Raw genomic sequence first — 18643 nt, 5'->3', positions numbered from 1 at the left:
TTGAAAAAAGTAAAGTATATTTTAAGTTTTGGTCCATTTAGAAATTTTTTTTTTACGAGATTGTGTTTTGGCATTTTTAAGTTTTCTTGGTGCGCATTTTGCCTCATTCTTAACCGAATATAATACAATATAGAATATGACAAAATTTCGGATGCATGCTCCATGCAAGGAAAAGTAAACTTGTACGTAGAAAACATTTCATCCAGCGTAAGATTGAAAACATCTTTGCAAGATGCATATTTCACAAAGCATGTTTCTACGTGAGAAATCAGTTCAAAAAATCATAAGTTTGAGTGTATTAGTCCACCTTTTGATTTAATGTCGACCAATTGTGACACAGAAGATTCATGCAAAGAATTAATCTGATCTTATAGCTTCTACGCAAGTAGTGCAAGAATTGTAAACCTTTAATACCTGCTTGCATAAATAACCTGTGAAAATCATAAACAATGTGTTAGCAAACAATAGTAGCTTCCCATTTACACCAAAACTCAGTTAATTTTCACTTATGACGTCATAAAGGTGCCATTTCATGTTGACTCTTGACGCTCATTTTCAGCGCGCAAAAAACTTCAGAAATAATATTTTTTATTTATATATAGATATATAAATTTATTTATATATATATATATATATAACTATATATATATATATAAATATTATTTTTAAGCTCACGTGGCTTCGCTTTGACGCTAGCGTCAAGAAATGAAGTTGAAGAAATGAATTTATTCAACATCCAGCGTTGACGCTAAATCGTCGTTGATCGTCCCAGTACAATCAAAAATGGACTTCAAAATACGTAAAATATTAATTATTACAATACACCTTTTCGTCATAATAACAATTATAGATGAATAAAGATGAACACACGTGGCACAGAAACACACGTCATAAACACGTACGAAGCTCGAGAGAAACTGCCGCAACTACGCTGTGATTGGCTGATTGCGCTACATCTGTCGATGGCTGCGCCGCATAGTGGCGATGCCAAGTCCTAAAACCGGGGACAAACGAGACATCCCCACCCTCGAAATTTGATCCCGTTTCAAGACCTGTATGTAAGACCGTGGTTATACCGAATTTCGAATAAAGCATGTAAAGTTAGTTATATTGATATGTTCATTAATATTGAGCATAATAGAGTGCGTTGAGATTATTTTGCGAGCATTTGAAGCGTTTTGCGAAGATTCTATCTGAAAACCTGAAAAAGGGGAAAATTGATTATTTTCCGTTACGAATGTGATATAATTACGATTATTATACTTACCTATACTCACCTGATGAATCCTGGGACCGTATTCTCGAGCCTGCCTTAATGATGTTCGTATGCGACTTTCTATTTGAAAAGCATTGAATTTCGCATGCAAGTTTCATGAAAACGATTCGAGAATAGGGCCTTGTAAGAGGTCTGAAGCGTGTGTGACGTACCTGAAAAAAAAAAAGAATTAATAAAGAGATTGATTAAAAGCATGGATGTATAAATGTGCGATATTAAAATCAAAATGTAATGAGCAGGGATTAACCGCAAATTAATGTAAAAAATGAAATGTATGATTTTATTACATAAGGGACAGGAAAACACATTCGGGATTAACACGTACGGGATTTATTATTTAAAGATTTATTTCATTTTCTGACTGAAAGGAAAGATAATTTATGTAAAACATGTAGTTGCGTGTCTAATTAATATTTCAGCTAAAAACCATTTATTAAAAGCAGTTATAGTAAATTCATATTATAAAAAGTTGTTTACGTTGAAAGGAATTTTCCGTTGAGCAAGTTCAGACAAGTCAGCTACATGTTGGAGAGAGGTAGCGAGAGTGGCGCGACTGGCTGCTGATTGGCCGCATGCCGCATGCAAGCGAGTGGGAATAATGGACAGCCAGCCGACGTATAAAAGGAAGCCCGATCGAACGACTCGAGGTCTTTCCCGTCCTGACTTTGAGAGATAGTCTTCGTCCAGACTCTCCTCGAAGGTCTTTCGTGTAATACGAACGTGTTCGGAAAAAGATATATCTTGCATTAAGATTAACGATCGTGTAATCGTTCAGAGGAAGAACTAGTTTCGCGATCTCGCGTACTTGTAATCGTCATTTCTACAACGTACGATTGTTAAGCGGCAATAAGTATTATTGTGATATAGAAACCGACTCGTGATACGGGATCGTACCCGGTTAACGCCCGATAGTCGTTGGATAAGTGAATTATCTCACGTTTCGAGTACCTATGTACTAATATTTGAATATATGGTAATTATTCAGTTTAGGGGCCTCACCTCAAATCTCGATGTAATTATGTTCAATCGACGCGTTTTTGTACGAAACGAAAGAATCTAGCAGAAAAAAGTGTCGCTCTGCCCCGCGATGCGAGATATTAAACGTTAAAGTTGACAGGAATTAGGTTATGAATCATAACTTATGATTCCTGTCATACCGACGCCATGTAGCCTGTCGCACAGTTTTTAGCCAATAAGCTTGCAGCTTTTCTGTTAGAGCAGAGTTTACGCATACGTTTGTAGATAGAAAATCGGGCCCCATATCTGTCAAAGCTTGTTCTTTGAAACGGCTTCATAGATTGCAAAATCCTTTTACAGGAGTAAAGTTTAGGTACTAATGAAGGGTGGGATTGTAAAATAATTAGTAATAATTGAAAAAAATGCTTAACGAGATATCTGTATCATATATCTGTCCTGGTTCGATTGCTGTGTGTATGAACCAGACAATGTAGCCAACCGCCCAACCCCGAAACTGCCTGTGCTGTGACATGATTGCTGCTCTGCGTGAATATTTTTGTGAAAAATATACACGATTGTTTCAAAGCTCTCATTTTTATTCCAGGCTTTCAATCTCAATTTCAAAGGTACGTTTATTATTGTTTGTGCACGTCTTCTGAAGGGTGGAAAAGTTTAATTTCGTACATATTACTTATACAACTGTTTATATTAGAAAATAAGGTTATGAGGTGTCAGCATTTAAAATTTTTTTTCAATTATTGCTAATTATTTGACAATCCCACCTTTCATTAGTACCTCTACTTTACTCCTGTAAAAGGATTTTGCGATCTGTAAAGCCGTTTCAAAATGAGACCTTTGACTGTAATTCGGTAATTTGAACGGCTTTAGCATCCCCTTAAGCGTCAAAGCCAAAGCAGCGCGAAGACGCCGAAATTTTGACGCTGTTTTCCTTTTTATGAATTTCAATTGACGCCGGCGTCAATTGTGGTCATGCGACCTTCTTGCCGCTGAAAATGAGCGTCGAGCGTCGAGCGTCAGCATGAAAAGGCACCTTAAGGTGATCCTAAAGCTGTCTGTAATCCCTATACTTGTTTTTAACAATATTTGCTTCGTACAAAAATTCTACAACTTGATGTTACAAAATGAGGGTGCAGGTCCATTCAGTAGACATCAAGGAATATCATACCGCGCGCGTTTGTAGAATTAGGTTGAGACTCCAAACAAAAAAGTTAAACGAAAAGTACGATAATGTATGTATACATACATTACGTGTTCACGTAGTCGTACTTTTCGTTTAACTTTTTTGTTTTTGTAGGCTATTAAAATTCAAAGAACTGCGCGCTGCATTCCTCTCCGCCGCCCCTTAAGATTTCCTTTCTACATCACGTACACAGTTTATGCTGTCTCACCACTCGAATGAAAATGGATCTTGAATATTGCGATAGTGACACAAGCTTCATTGACACGAGACACGATTGACACTCATTTTCAACAAGAAATTGGCCGTATCGCCCACTGACAAGAGGCGGGTGCCATTAAACAAAAAAGAAGAAAAAGCCTCTCAAACGCTACACAACGCTATAACGAGATTGGATAAATAATAGCGTATTGATAGCGGACTTGAAGAAGAAGAGTAATTTATATATATACGTGATATTTTCGTTGTGATTATCAAAACAACACAACGCAGAAAGATGGCGGAGCAGAATGACAGGAGTCAATTACCACCCGGCTGGGAATGCAGATATGACATTCGCAGCGGTCGTCCGTATGTAAATTGCACTCTAGAACTTTTTATCGTTATATTCCTTTTATTATTAAGGATAACGTACTGATAAAGTTCTCGAAATCAAAATTGTCCCATATCAGTAAATCCATGTTGTTTAACGCAAAGTTTAACGCACATAGTAATAATTACAGTTATCGAGATAAATAAATGGCCAAAATATCAATATATCTGTTGAAGAAGAAGATAAGGATGTAGATAATATTCTACGTGCATTAATCGAAATGCTTTGTGCTCAAAGAAGTTTGGCTCCGATAGATGCCTCAAGTTAAAAATGCTTATAAAAAATCACATATTTTTTTAGCATGAGAAATTAAATATGACTGTTAATGAAATGTCTTTCAGATATTTCATAAATCATTTCAACCGAACTACAACATGGGAAGATCCAAGAGTGAGATATTGGCAGTATTCTCAGTATATACAGTCTCAAAACTCAATGGCACTGAGCTCAGCCACTACCACTACATCTCAAGATATTCCTATGCAGGTCAGTTATAACAATTAGTTGAATATATATATATATATATAAGCAGGAAGTCATAAAAGTTGACGTATTTCTGAGTCAAATGTTAAATGCTTAAAAAGATGATTATGTTACACTATGAAATTTATACTTTTTTAAATTAACAGATTTCGAAATAATGACTTTTAAAATATTTTTACTGCAATTTATTAAATAATAAATTTATTTCATCTTTTTGTGTCACTTTGCGTTTAATGTTTATATAATATCAGAATGATATATATGTATATCAGATTTTTAAATAACACTCAATATAAATATTTACAAAGCACTTCTTTCTTGAAAGTGACGATTTATTTAATTTTCCATCAATGTCTGATGGTCATAAATTTGTGTGGGATTTAAAAATTTTGTAGTGGCATATTTCTACAACATGAGGTACATACATTATACAAGTGTACTTGTCGAAAACGAAAATTTAGTAAGTCTAAATTTTTCTCAAGTTATTTCAAATTTTCCTTTAAAATATCTAAATATTTATATTTATTTAAAATTTAGTTATCAGTAATCACATAAGATTTCCAGTGTCACTAGCTTTGGTATATTTATACCATTATTACCACACTTTCTCAATATAAAAATTTGCAAAATTTTTATATTTATTTTCTCCAAATTGTTATTATTTATCTGATATAAATATATCGGATTTACTTTAATCGCAAAAAAGTTCACATTTTAAAAATTTATTATTTGTATTAACATATATTTTAGCAGAATTTAATCGCTATTAATGATTTACTTTACTAACATATGACTTCTCTTGAGGAATTTTGACCATAAAGGTGTATTTTCAGAGAAAAGAATATTATTCCGCCATAATTTAGGATAAATTTACTTTTTAAAATTATCAACAATTATTGTGATTACAAATTATACACCATATAATTAATAGTTTTCTTGGATTCGTTTCTACTTTCCTTGATGGATATATTAATGATAGAAAGAACTTTGCCCAAAATAAACGCGCACAGTATTGAAACATATATCATTTTGTAGATGTTGTGTATATTACTAAAGAAATACTAGAAAAATAATTTTAGATTTTGGGACGGAGAGCAAAAGAAGTTATGACCAGTTAAATTACCAGTCTTAATACCTATTCATTATTATAATACCTTCATCGTCAGAACTGTCAGAAAATGATATAAAAATATCTACAATATGTTCTGATGACAGCTTAATTTTTGCGTTTGAGTATTTGCCTTGACTTAAATACCACACCAATGTCATGATATGAGTACAACATCTATATAGTACGAGCCTTATTTTTGCAAATGCAATAATACGCTTTTATAGAATTTAATCTTTTTCTATTTCATTCTGCTAAAACACAATATATTGTTTTATTTATGTACCTTGATTGTATACCAGAGACTTAGCTGAACAAACAAATAAGTTTGTTTGTTATATTATTGTCACCACGGGAAGGTACCCTGGACGATATTACAAAATATATTATTTTATATAAAATTAATGATATTATTTATAATACATTTATGTTAATTTGTGTGAAGTTTTTAGTGCTAATTATTTAATATTAGATATGGTTATATTATTATTATTTCTACCAACCTTTTTTAGAAATGGATATATAGAAGTATGCGTTCATAGCCCAGAACCCATAATAAAATTGGCGATGTTCTTTCTCTATCTTGATAATATTAATAAAGGAAAGAGTGTAACATTAAAGGTCAAGGTTCATGTTAAGATTTATATTTTACCACATTATAAGAATGTCAAAATTGATCTTTGTTATGCCAAAAGAATGTTTATGTTAACATTTTATATCATTTAATACTTTTATGGTGTTTATGTTGTGGTGTTTGATTGTTTTATTAAAACATTGTATATATATATATATATATATAATATATTTCATTAGATTTTTATTTTAACTTTGTCCTAACATATATAACCCTGTTATATTGGTATTTTATAAGTCGCAATATAAAATATTTTTCAACCATTGAATATTTTATTTGAAAGTGTCCAAGTGTTTCCTGGCATATTGTGGCCAAGTTTTTCTTGCTCGCTTTTACACTAAAAACGTTCGTAGGTATTACCAATGGATTTTACATTTCAAAGCACTTTTGTAAAGCCTTAAACTTTTGTAATAACAACTATTTTTTTTTAGCAAATACGTTATTCTTTCTCGCTTACTCTTGCTTTGTTTTTATTTTTAAAGAAATAGTGTAATAAAAACACGCGCTTTCAGCTAACAAGTAACCTCTTTCAAGTGTCACATGCCAATTTTTTGGATTTTGATTCAAGATGTCGAAAGATAATTTTTCATGCAAAAAATAACTGCTCAATATTAACCGTTTATACATGTCTTATTTTTAATAATGGAATAAAATAACCTTTATTTGACCTTAGGAGTTTCTGCCAAGGTCATATAAAAGTCACTTAAATTTTTCCAAAAAATTTATATAATTTTTTTTACGTAAATCAATTCTTCTCATTATTCTGCGTATACAAATATTAAGGTAAAATGTTCGCAAAATAAACATTTTAAAAGATATTTTGTGTTATATAAGATGTTTTTTATTTTGTTATATTTTTTAACTGTTTTTCTAAAATTTTTATTAGGCTAATTTTTTTTAATTACAGATAAATAAAATTAACTGAAATTTAATTTTATACAATTTAGTTGTTGTATATATGTATAATATGTGACGGGCAAAGTCCGCATGGTGTGCAGTGTCGGCATTGCCCGGGCAATATCAGCATTTCACAACGCGACTGGGCAAAGTATAGTTTATTAGCGGACATTGCCTGGTTTGATGTGGGCAAAATTGACACTGCCTATCCAGCGATGGCAATGCCAGCAACTATTATCACATTGCGGACTTTGCTCAATTCTATGTGAGCAATGTCGACAATGCTAAATCTCCGTGGACTAACAAGCTGCGCTAAATGGACATGTCAGGCTCAAAGACCGACGCTCACTAAACGAAAAAGCCGACCACAACGCGTGGCATATTCAAAAAGGCCACAATGCGAAATTCGTATCGTGGCACTTTCAATAACGCTCACAACGCATTTTGGCAATGTGAAAATGCCACAACGCGTTGTGGACACTTATTGATGCAGTCATGACGCAATGTGGATGTTTTTGATTACATGCATGAACTTTTCACGCGTGAAAAGTTGTAAACCCATGTAGTAACTCGTCTCACGTGGAAAGTGTATGCGTGAAGGCAGTAGGTTCCGTCCATCTGCGGGGGGCTCCTCTACCGTTAAACTAGACACATAGTGTGCCTTGCAAAGTACATGCGTGGAAAGTTGTAAACCCATGTGGCAACTCGTCTCGGTGGAAACGGAGCCCCTCTCCTGCCTACATAAGGCTAACTGTTAATTTTCGATATTGCCCACTTGGAACCGAGCAAAGTCCGCAATGTGATAATAGTCGTTGACATTGCCATCGCTGGATGGGCAGTGTTAACTTTGTCCACATCAAACCGGGCAATATCCGCTAATAAACTACTTTGCCCAGTCGCGTTGTGAAATGCTGATATTGCCCGGGCAATGCCGACACTGCACACTATGCGGACTTTGCTCGTAACATATACAGGGTGTATCAAAAATTTGTGCCAAAATTTTTAGGAGTGATAGAGAAAGGCACAACAAATATTTTTTGTATCACAAAATGATTGACACATAGGCTGAGTTTCGATATTCACTGCCAGTACTAAAAATCTATGGTTTACGTCACGTAAAACTTTTCTGTCGACGAGCGTATATACACTATGCATAAAGGTCACTATTTTACATTTTTTTCTAAATCAAACAACTTTTGTTTAAAACATTTTTTGGAGAAAGTGTTATTTCCGAAGTATTTCATTCCATTATTAAAAATGAGACATCGTATATAAGTGTTATGGTTGGGACTTGGTTAAATGGCGCGTGTGTGAATGGTAGCGGTGAAAGTGCGTTGTGCGATTTTAGCTTTGTTTCTGGGTTTAAAGATTAGTATGTGGTAAGTAAGGATAATGGAAAGATAGGGTGTAAGTAGAAGATGCGATGAGAATGAAGGGAGGTAGTAGGATGCAAGTAGAGAAAAGTAGTATAAAAGTGTTTAGAGAACGTGGTAGGATGAGGTTATGGTGACGAATCAGTTAGGCGGCAAAGGCGGTAAAGGTAATGTAGGTAAAGTAGGGAAGGTTTCGATCGATGATTGTAAAGAAGATTGTATGATAAGTGCATGATTAGCTAAGGAGCCTTTGGTCGTAAATTAAGTATAGGTTAAGAAGATAGTTAAAGAGATGACAGGTTGAACTCAGAACACAGGTAAATTTTAGATTGGGAAATATAGGATCAAGAATAAAGGCCCAGTTCAACAGTGGCCAGTTAGCTTAACTAGTAGTTAACTCTCACTCTCCGTCTCTATCTAACCTTTGAGTTAAAAAGAGACAGAGAGTGAGAGTTAACTACTAGTTAAGCTAACTGGCCACTGTTGAACTGGGCCTTAAGAAGAGGAAGAAGAGGAAAAAGGAAGAAAACAGGAGAGGACAAGAGGTAGGTGAAAGAAGCGCTGTTATAGAAGAGGTTATACGAAACAAGAGAGGATTAAATGTGAAGAAAAAAGAAGAAAAAAGTAGTTGTAAAAACTCGAGTTCCGGGTTAATGGAAATGAAAAGAAGAAAGGTGAAATAAAGCTAGGACACAAGGATTGGCGGGTTCAGAGGTGTTCTAGAAAAGGGAAGTAAAAGAAGATAAGTAACTGAGGAAGGGTTATAAGCCATTGATGAAGAAGAGAGAAGATGAACAGAAGAAAGGTGAAGGAAAGCGATTGGCGTAATCCTGGAACAAGGATTAGCGAAACTTATCTGCGTTGAAGGAAAGGAAAGGTAAAAGAAGATGGAAATAGGAAAGGGAGTAAACGAGGACATAAGGCGTAATGAGAAGAGGAGAGGAAGAAAAGGAAGGAAATGTGGAAAAAGGAAAAATAAGAGGTTTGAACGTTACAGTTTACGAAAGGACGCAGCAGTTTCTGGAAATATTAGAATCTTTGGATGGCACGGATGCGAATACAGGTATATTGGTTATGCAACGGCAGATAGAAGGTACGGGAAGATAACCAGAGAACGCGCGCGCGCGCGCGCGCGCGGAGGAAATAAATGTTGCTTCGAAGGGAACGAGAGAAGAAGAGCTGGGAGACAATGTAGTAGGAGAGGAGAGGAGCAGTGCTGAGGAATTTGGCAAATAAGGAAGAGGAAAGGAGCGATTCGAGGGCACAGAAGTTTTTTTAGTTAAATTAGGAATGAACTCAAAAAGATCAGAAAGATTAAGATTAGGAAGATAATATATTGGAAGAGAAAAGAAAAGAAGAGGAAGGAGGGGCATACAGGGAGGTGTGATGAGTTAGATAGGGGGACATAGGAAAGTATTAGTTGGAAGCAGGAGATTTGTTATTAGTCGAGTTTATTATATGTAGGTGTATGTAAATATTTGAGTGTAAGGGTTTTACAGTTAAATTGAGTATTGTAAGATGAGAGAGTTGCGTTAATATTTTAAGGTAAAGGTAAAGAATTATTAATATGTCAATATGTGGTTGAAAAATAGGAAAATGGTTGTAATATTAAGGTAGAGGTAGGGATAAAGAAAAAGAGAGAGAATTATGTTTTGTAGTTTTAAGATTTGGCTTTGAGTTTCGCACGCAGAAGTTATGGAAAATATGAGTTTAAGGTATATGATAGGTTCTGGAGTATAAGGTTTATAGAGAGAATACATTAGAATTCAAGTTTTATAAGTTTTAGGATGGTTCTTCCTGGATTAAAGGAGATTTGAGAAGAATTTAGAAATATATGGAATATTAATATTAGATGTTGCGCGTTGTTGTATGAAGGTATGTGTGTGTGTGTGTGTATAGGTGTATAATGTCCGTTTCTTGGCCTACTGCTGAAGCGGACTAGGTTCAAATATTTTTTTTAGTTTAGGTTGTGAAGTTTAACGTGCAAATAATGGATTAAGTCGTTTAAGGCTTAAGGAATTTTTCTAAAAGAAATTTAAGAAAGTACGGAATAATGAATTAATAGTTGCACGCGTTAAGTTAAAAAAGTTGGTATGAGTGTGTATAAGGTATATTGTAAACCAAGTCCATTTCTTGGCTTTTTGTAGCTGAAATTAAATAAATCTATAAGTGTTATGGTTAATACTAAGCAGTTATTTTTTACATAAAAAATCGTTTTTTGACATCTTGAATTAAAATACAAAAAATGAAAAAATCGGTGTGTGACACTTGAAAGAAATTACTTGTAAGACGAACGCAATATTTAAATATTACTAATTCAGACAGTAACGAATAATGAACGAAAAAAACAAATCCAAGAACAAGTAATATTTTATTTAATATGAATGAATGTAAAAATATGAACGTAAATAATTGATCCAATGAATAAGAAAAATTACAAACTGTTAAATCAAACTGTTGTCGGATGACATGTTCTGAAATGTTGTAAAGAAATAGTTTATTTTTAAAAAGTAAAATATTATAAATTTTAATAAACTAAACTTTTCAAGCAGTTATATCGTATTTGAGGTTTTTATTATAGATATTTTCAAGATTTTACAAGATATTTACACTAATATTGAAGTAAATAGTTTTTCAATATATGTATAATACATTAATTTATCTATTCTATAACTTTATTTCTTTATTTTTTTGTGACTATAATGGTTACTTTAATATATTCTATGAACATTTACTAGTAAGAAGCCCGTGAATGATAGTTATAGCTTATTTTAAACATAGCATATAATTCTGTATTTTTAATTTAGGAAGTTTTTTTCTATAATATAATTTTCTATGATATAATTCAATATCATCATCACTTTCTTTCAATGAAGATAAAAATGTAATATAAAAATCTCTTATTGCTAATGTTAATAATTATCGTTGATCTATTTTGAAATGCATTTGTTTAAAAAATATCTTCGTCACACTATAAACACATACTGATGTCTTAGTCTGTATATATATATTTATAATATATATGTGGCAATTGGTATATTTATTAAAAGTATATTCCATTTATATAAAGGAAAGACACAAAATGTTTCTTCAAGAACATCTACTAATTATATAACGCTATTTCTTATTGTTAGTGGACCGCTCGAGGTTTTCGCGCGCCGCGCCGAGGACAGCACAAGGAATAGTCAGGCTCGCATGTAAAACGAGACAAGAGTCACTTTATTCAAAGCTTGTTACAATACACGAAGATTCGCGTTGTAATATCGCATTCGCTATTTTGCCACGTAATATTCGCTATGGTTCGACTCCGGTTTTCGACGTCAACAAATGCAAGTGTCGCGTACGAATTGTGATGGCTCACTGGGCTCCCGGCCGGAGCTCCGAACTTTGCCGCGAGGAATTTTGAGACGTGAGATACGCTGATTGGCTCCAAATCGTCGAGCGACAAGACTATTGGTCGCAGTACGTGCGATTACGCGATATACACCTGCGAGCTGGTCGCTAGCGAAAACACCAAAAAAAAGGGGGAAGGCAAATACTCGCGGTTTGGAGCAAATCGAGCGTTCCCGAATATTTTCGTTGCTCGTTTTCATTTTTTGAACGTATTCAATTCTTAACACTTATTAAAAATTGAGTCAAAAATTCCTGAACCATTTTTTCTATAATGCTTAAAATAAAGCAGTACTTATTGAATAAAGATAATCCAATTAGCGTCGTCCTTGAAACAGACATACGTCAATGAGCTGTGCGCCTGATAGTATGCGTGAGTGTTCCTCACCGTTATCTAAAGACTAGTCTGAAAAGTAAAGACCTGAAGCTGTAAAATACTTCTTGAATTGTCTCATTCTGATCATTTTTGGTAAAGTTACATCATGAAATTGGTCTATTTTTCGACCGAAAAAGTGATGCTTTCTTTCTTCTTTAACCCTTTAGGGGCCACATATCGATCCCGCTGGAGTAAAACGTTACAATTTATAAGATAGTCTTAAAAGATGTCCCTGATGAAAGTTTTTTTTTTAACAATATGTACATAATTATGTACACAAACCCCTAAAGGGTTAAATGCCCATTGGATTTCTGATTCTAAGGAATCATAGTACCACAATAATTAATCCAGAGAGGAAAAGGTGATGCTATAATTTCCGCTGGTAGTACAGTTTACCATGACAACAAAGTTGTCGTAGAAGACGATTTTTATTCAGGAGAATTACAGAGCACACACATTCACACTACCAGGCGCGCTACCACTCACTGACGTCTAAAGGAGGACACTGATTGGATTTTCTTTACTCTATAGTTATTGCTTTATTTTAAGCATTATTAAAAAAATGGTTCAGGAATTTCTTACTCAATTTTTTTATAAGAAATAACGCTATATAATTAGTGGATGTTCTATAAGAAACACTGTATAAATAATTTTTCCCCCCAAAAAATTACAGATAGATGGAATGTATATAAATGTATTTTCTTTTTATTTGTCATTAAAGATAATTAGATATATGTTTCACGAACAGTTACATATACTAATTAGGTTTTTAGTTTAATTTTGGTGACACTGAAGACAAAGTAAAATACACATTATTTATAAATATATAAAATGAAAGAAAGGATGCTTATTCTCTCACATTACGTGGTCTGTTCAAAAATTTTCCGAATTTTTATAATAACGTCAACACGATATTATATCGATATGCGGTAAGCAGTTCTGCCTAGCAGTAACCTTAGCAAGTAACCTTGCATTTACCGCGTTCTTCTATTGTGGTTAGAATCAACAAGGGAAAAAATGATATGTCCTCCCTGCTAAAAAAGCTCAATTAAAACCATTAGAAAATCCTATTTGGTCTAATAAGATCGAATTGTGTTTTTGAACCTGCATTTTCCATTAAAACATAATTACTCTCAAATCGGTTGTACTTTGTTGAACTGGAACTTATGCCAATAGTATGTATAAATAAGTTTTTATGGTTTTGAATAAGAACAAAATAAGAAGCTTCCTTCGCCAGTAAATAAATACAAAACAAAAGTCGTTTTTGTTCGACCCAACTGGCCAAATAATTAATATATTTAAAATTCACAACGTTTCAACCGCAATTTTGGTCCTTCTCAAGTGATTCATCAAGCTATGCATCCTCAAAAACCGCGTACAAAATATCGATTACGTCGCTGACATCGTGCCCTAACCACATCATGCACACGTAAAGCTAAAAAAGTGAAATAAACTCACAATAGTCAAAAGGATAAAAACGCTCAGAAGTCATAAAATAAAAAGTAAAAATAAAATTGAATTGTTAAGTTATAAATAATGTACAAAGTAAAATGAAAGGCTTACATATTCTGTGCGTCAAAACGGAAAATGAGAACGGTAGCGCAGAATGAAGAAACGTCGCAAGCCATAACTGCGAACACATCAGTACAGCGTGACAGACGAAGTCATACTAAATGACCGATACATAACAAATAAATAGATGTGTTCACAGGTGGAAACGAGCAGAACAAAAGTAAGTTAGGTGACGCCAATCACACGGTTGTAATTCGCGGGCAGACTTTCTGTGTCTTTTTGAAGATTGATTGCGCAATCGCATTTTTTAATAAAAAACAAGAATTGAGGACGGCTGAGCTTCGTCTCTTTAGAGATGTGATTCCACCTCCGTTCAATCGCTCTCAAAACAAGGTCTTTAGGGATGTTAGTGAAAAGAGACGCAACGTTCAAAGAGATCTAAACATCATCCTCCCCAATCCCTACGTCACTAATCAATTCAACAAAAGACCAACCGTCTTTAATATATGACTTCGGTTTAGGGACAGATTTTTTAGGTTTAGGGACGAGACTTCTAGAGATATCATTGCCACCTTTGACTAGAGAGGATACGGCCTTAGAAGCGTTTAGGCATAATCCCACGGATGGTAGCTTTGCACCACCGGCCGCTCGACCGAGTGCGTGAACCAAATGTCCGAACCTGCGGTTCCTCTCGTACTGAGCAGGATTACTATCGCAATGACTGGTCATCAGTAGGGTAAAACTAACCTGTCTCACGACGGTTTTAATTATTACGACGATATTAATTATTTGGCCAGTTGGGTCGAACAAAAACGACTTTTATTTTGAATAAGATTTGATAGAAATATTCACATTCCGTCCTATATGTTTTAAGGTGGTCCTTTCGCGGACCCAGCTAGTCAAGTAACAGTCCGTCATGAGGTAATTGAAAACAAACATTACACAGCATTCCATTAATTATAATAATATAACTTGATTTTACACGCACGATTTAATCGTAATTAATTATTTATTAATTCAAAAAATATCACAATAGTAGTGCGGTTGGACTCGATTTAGGTTAGGTCAGGCATGACAGTACGAGTAAAGCAATATGCGCGTGGATCCACTACTTATTTAACCTTATATATCAGAGCAAAACATTCGGCAAGCCCTTATTTTCAAGGTATGTACGAAATCCGGAAACTTCAGGGAATATTTTAAGACATGAATAATGTATTCATCTGATCGCTAAGTACATGTATTATTCGTTGAAAACCTCGGCCGTGGCGATTTGCATCATTCTATCTTTCTCGTTCATTAGATGTAAACAAGGATAGAATGACAATGGCACGCTCCGCGAACGCACATTTAGAATGACTTATTTCTTGTAAAGTGTCGGTAACCTCACTTGATTTTTCGTACACATGTCCCTTATTACTGTATATTTAACATATATTAACGTTAGGGGTACTTATCTAATACTTGTTCTCACGAAAGGACTACCTTAACGCTCAATCGTAAAATAGCAATCAAAATCTTAAACAGTTTTTATTGTTCCCGATTGAGCGATTGGAACCAAAATAGACATATTAAAACATATAGGACGGAATGTGAATATTTCTATAAAATCTTATTTAAAACCATAAAAAAATACGTACTATTGGCATAAGTTTCAGTTCAACAAAATACAACCGATTTGAGAGTAATTATGTTTTAATGGAAAATGCAGGTTCAAAAATACAATTCAATCTTATTAGACTGAATAGGATTTTCTAATGGTTTTAATCGAGCTTTTTCAGCAGCGCTATTCTACGTAAAAGAACGTTCAGATTTTTGAATCTACAAAGAAAAATTTTTAATCAATTTATAAAAGGATTATCGTGCTGCTCGTGAAACTTAGTCATCTTGAAAATCGCAGAATACATATAAACTTGTAAGCAAAGCGATGCAGCATGATAATTAATCGCAATAAAAAGATACGTTAAGGGGATCTTGCAGCCGTATGATTTACCGACATTATCGTTTTTAGATGGATCTTTTAATTGGCTTTATAGAATTGCAAAAATCTTTTACAGAATTAAAGTCCGCACAAAAATCTAGGGTGCCAAACGCGATTTTATATCAAAAACACCAAAAAATGAAAAATATTGCTTATTGGGGCACATACACAGCTGTCACTTGACGACAATATTTGCTTAAAACCAAAGTTCTGCAGTTTATACATACATAATGTTTATCATCCACCCTTGGGAAAACATGTAGGAATAATATCATGCAAGTAGAAGTAAGATTTAATGCGTACAAAAAAAGATAAATCTAAAAATTATTTTTGTAATGCAAATACGGATGCAGGATGACAAGAAGACCAGCAACAGTAGTTGCCGGATCTTGCGTAAGATGGCGAGCAATCGAACAAAGACAGATGTTATTTCGTTAGACGAAGACAAATATAGGGAAAACAAAATTAGAAAAGTTGACATTCTCGATATCGAGGAAGTTTGCCTGTCACTGCAGGATCCCCTTAAACGTGGCAAACGGAAGGTTACTCACTAAGGTCGCTGCTAGGCCGCACTGCTTATCGCACATCGGTGTGATATCGCGTTGGCGCACTAATATAAGTTCGGAAAATTTTTTAACAAATCACGTACATCAAGAAAATTTTGACGTATACGACATCAAGAAAATTTTTGACTTAATTAAATAGATTACTGAAAGTACATATGTCTATATGTATATCATAATTACATGTAACACGTTTACTTTTAATAATAATAAATAAAAAGAAATTATGTAAAAAGTATTTTTATTTATTGAAGTGGATGTTCTTCAATTAGATCGTTCAAAGATTAAATGTAAATAATTTTGGTAAGACAAAAGAGTTTCTAAATTCTTTAAAGTATTCTATTGAAACGTAAAAGGACTAAAAATGAAATGTAAAGTCATAATTATAACAATCCGAAAATGTAGCATTATTCATGAAGTAAAATATTTTACGTGAAATGTGTTGTATGTAAGATTTTATTCACGTATTAATTTTTTTTATATGTACAAAGATATTCTATCCTGCACTTGATACATCATTTAGCGTGTGTCGCGTGCGCGCGCTCGTGTGTATGTTCGTGCACGCGCGCGCGCGTGTGTGATGTTAAATTGTAAAAATGTATATATTCTTATGATATGCACACGCTGCATTTGGATAACGCACACGATATACTACAAATAAATAGACTGGAGGAAGCGGAAGTGGTGGGCACTTAAATCACACAGTTGCTCACAGAGTTCCACAAATTTATCCAACACCGTCCCCTTATCATAATCCACAACTAGCATTCTTACCTCCCAGTGCGCAAGTAAGTAAATATTTATATTGAAAGTCATCCCCTCATTGAATCATGCATGCTTTTTGTTAATAAGTTAGTTATCGATATAGTTGTAGACGTATACACGTATATACATACACGCATACACACACACACATACACACAAGATATTTTTTAATTGTTATACAATTCAAATTATATGTATGTGCAGGAACTGAAAACGCCACTGTCGTTGAAATCGACCAGTGCGGTGACGACTCGATTTGGTGACTTGACTTTAGGATCTCCGACTCCAGTAAGAAACACAGAAACAACTTTTACTCAAAATTCCGACTCTGAGTCACAAGTGGCGAAGATCAACGCTGTATTCCCGACAGTTTCGGACACGCATATTCGTCTTTTACTGAAGAAGTAAGTTTCTTATCTCATGCAAATGATCTACTTTAGCAAGATTTCCATTTAAAGCTTAGTACTCACGCTTTTTAACATTTTTCTATAAACATTTATATTAATATTAGTACTATTAACACAGAAAATAAAACTACTACACATGTACAAGGAATAGTTGATTTTTCAAGTTTCTTTAATTTAATTTATCCGAGCTTCCTGTCCATTTTCTTAAATTAGCACTATATCAGATTTGGTGCTAAGTCGACAGCCGATATCTTTCAGATACCATAACAGAGCAGCTTTGGTCATGAGTGCTCTCCAAGTGGAAAAGAATCCTCTTTGTGCCCCAGGACCGTGTACACCTGTGGGAGTGCATTCAAATTATGCAATCCCGAGATGGCGTCTACCGGCTCATTCTATACATGCAGCATTAACATTGAGTCCGCCTCGCGGAGTTCGGCCAGCCCCTAACTCCCCAAAAATGAAACTTAGGTTTAACCCAAATATTCATAGTTTTCAGTCTCTTTCACCCAGTCTGGATGCTAGATGTTGATATCGTATCTTGTGATAGTTCCGTGGAAGTATACCAGTCAAAGAGCACTGCCTTTCTTTGCATTGTTATAACTGTCTGGTATATTTCACGCATACACACGACGTTATGTAGCGGTAGCATGTATAGAATAGATTTCCTTTAACTATATTTAGATATTAAGTATTAGAGACACAGTTATATGTGTATATACCTATATACTATATATATATATATATATATATATATATATACATACAACAAAAATATATATTAGCTCTTCTTTTTAGTTATGTCATATGTCATTGTTGTAGCAAATAAGCGATATATATACGCGATATCGCTTATTTGCTACAACAATGACATATGACATAACTAAAAAGAAGAGCTAATATATATTTTTCTCTACAATCAATTATTGCACCAAAATCATATTTAAAAGTATAATATTGAAAATTTTATGATTTAAAACATTCAAACCTATTTTTTGAAAAATTTTGTTTTTTGAGTTATGTTATTGTTGTAGCAAATGAGCGATATATATATATATATATATATATATATATATATATATATATAAAATATGTATATGCGTATGTACACATATATATACAGGGTGTTCCATT

At 33.8% G+C, this 18643-nt stretch overlaps 2 protein-coding genes across 5 annotated transcripts in view; one reads left to right on the top strand and one right to left on the bottom strand.

Annotated features, from left to right (window-relative positions):
* LOC143904485 (uncharacterized) lies at positions 1-8221 on the bottom strand. The gene is made up of 3 exons (XM_077419210.1): positions 7725-8221; positions 1278-1428; positions 1-1201 (listed from the first exon to the last, which is right to left on the bottom strand). Exons 1-3 carry the CDS (start codon positions 7761-7763, stop codon positions 1071-1073), a joined length of 321 nt encoding a protein of 106 aa, XP_077275336.1. The 5' UTR covers positions 7764-8221; the 3' UTR covers positions 1-1070.
* Positions 3594-18643, top strand: part of LOC143904483 (uncharacterized) — a 26983-nt gene continuing 11933 nt past the window's right edge. For 2 of the 4 annotated variants that reach the window (XR_013258921.1, XM_077419206.1), the window contains exons 1-5: positions 3594-4001; positions 4365-4509; positions 17006-17128; positions 17310-17509; positions 17771-17980. Coding sequence is in view for 3 of the 4 variants with exons in the window: in XM_077419206.1 (XP_077275332.1) it covers positions 3928-4001; positions 4365-4509; positions 17006-17128; positions 17310-17509; positions 17771-17980 (752 nt within the window). In the remaining variant the exon portion in view is untranslated. The remainder of the gene's footprint in view (positions 4002-4364; positions 4510-17005; positions 17129-17309; positions 17510-17770; positions 17981-18643) is intronic. The other 2 variants (XM_077419208.1, XM_077419207.1) reach the window with 2 other exon arrangements.

This window comes from Temnothorax americanus, unplaced genomic scaffold, assembly GCF_048541705.1.
Source record: "Temnothorax americanus isolate GAGA-0224 unplaced genomic scaffold, ASM4854170v1 Scaffold53, whole genome shotgun sequence".
NCBI classification, from domain to species: domain Eukaryota; kingdom Metazoa; phylum Arthropoda; class Insecta; order Hymenoptera; family Formicidae; genus Temnothorax; species Temnothorax americanus.
Note: the sequence above shows the minus strand (reverse complement) of the source record. Positions and strands in the feature narration are given on the sequence as shown.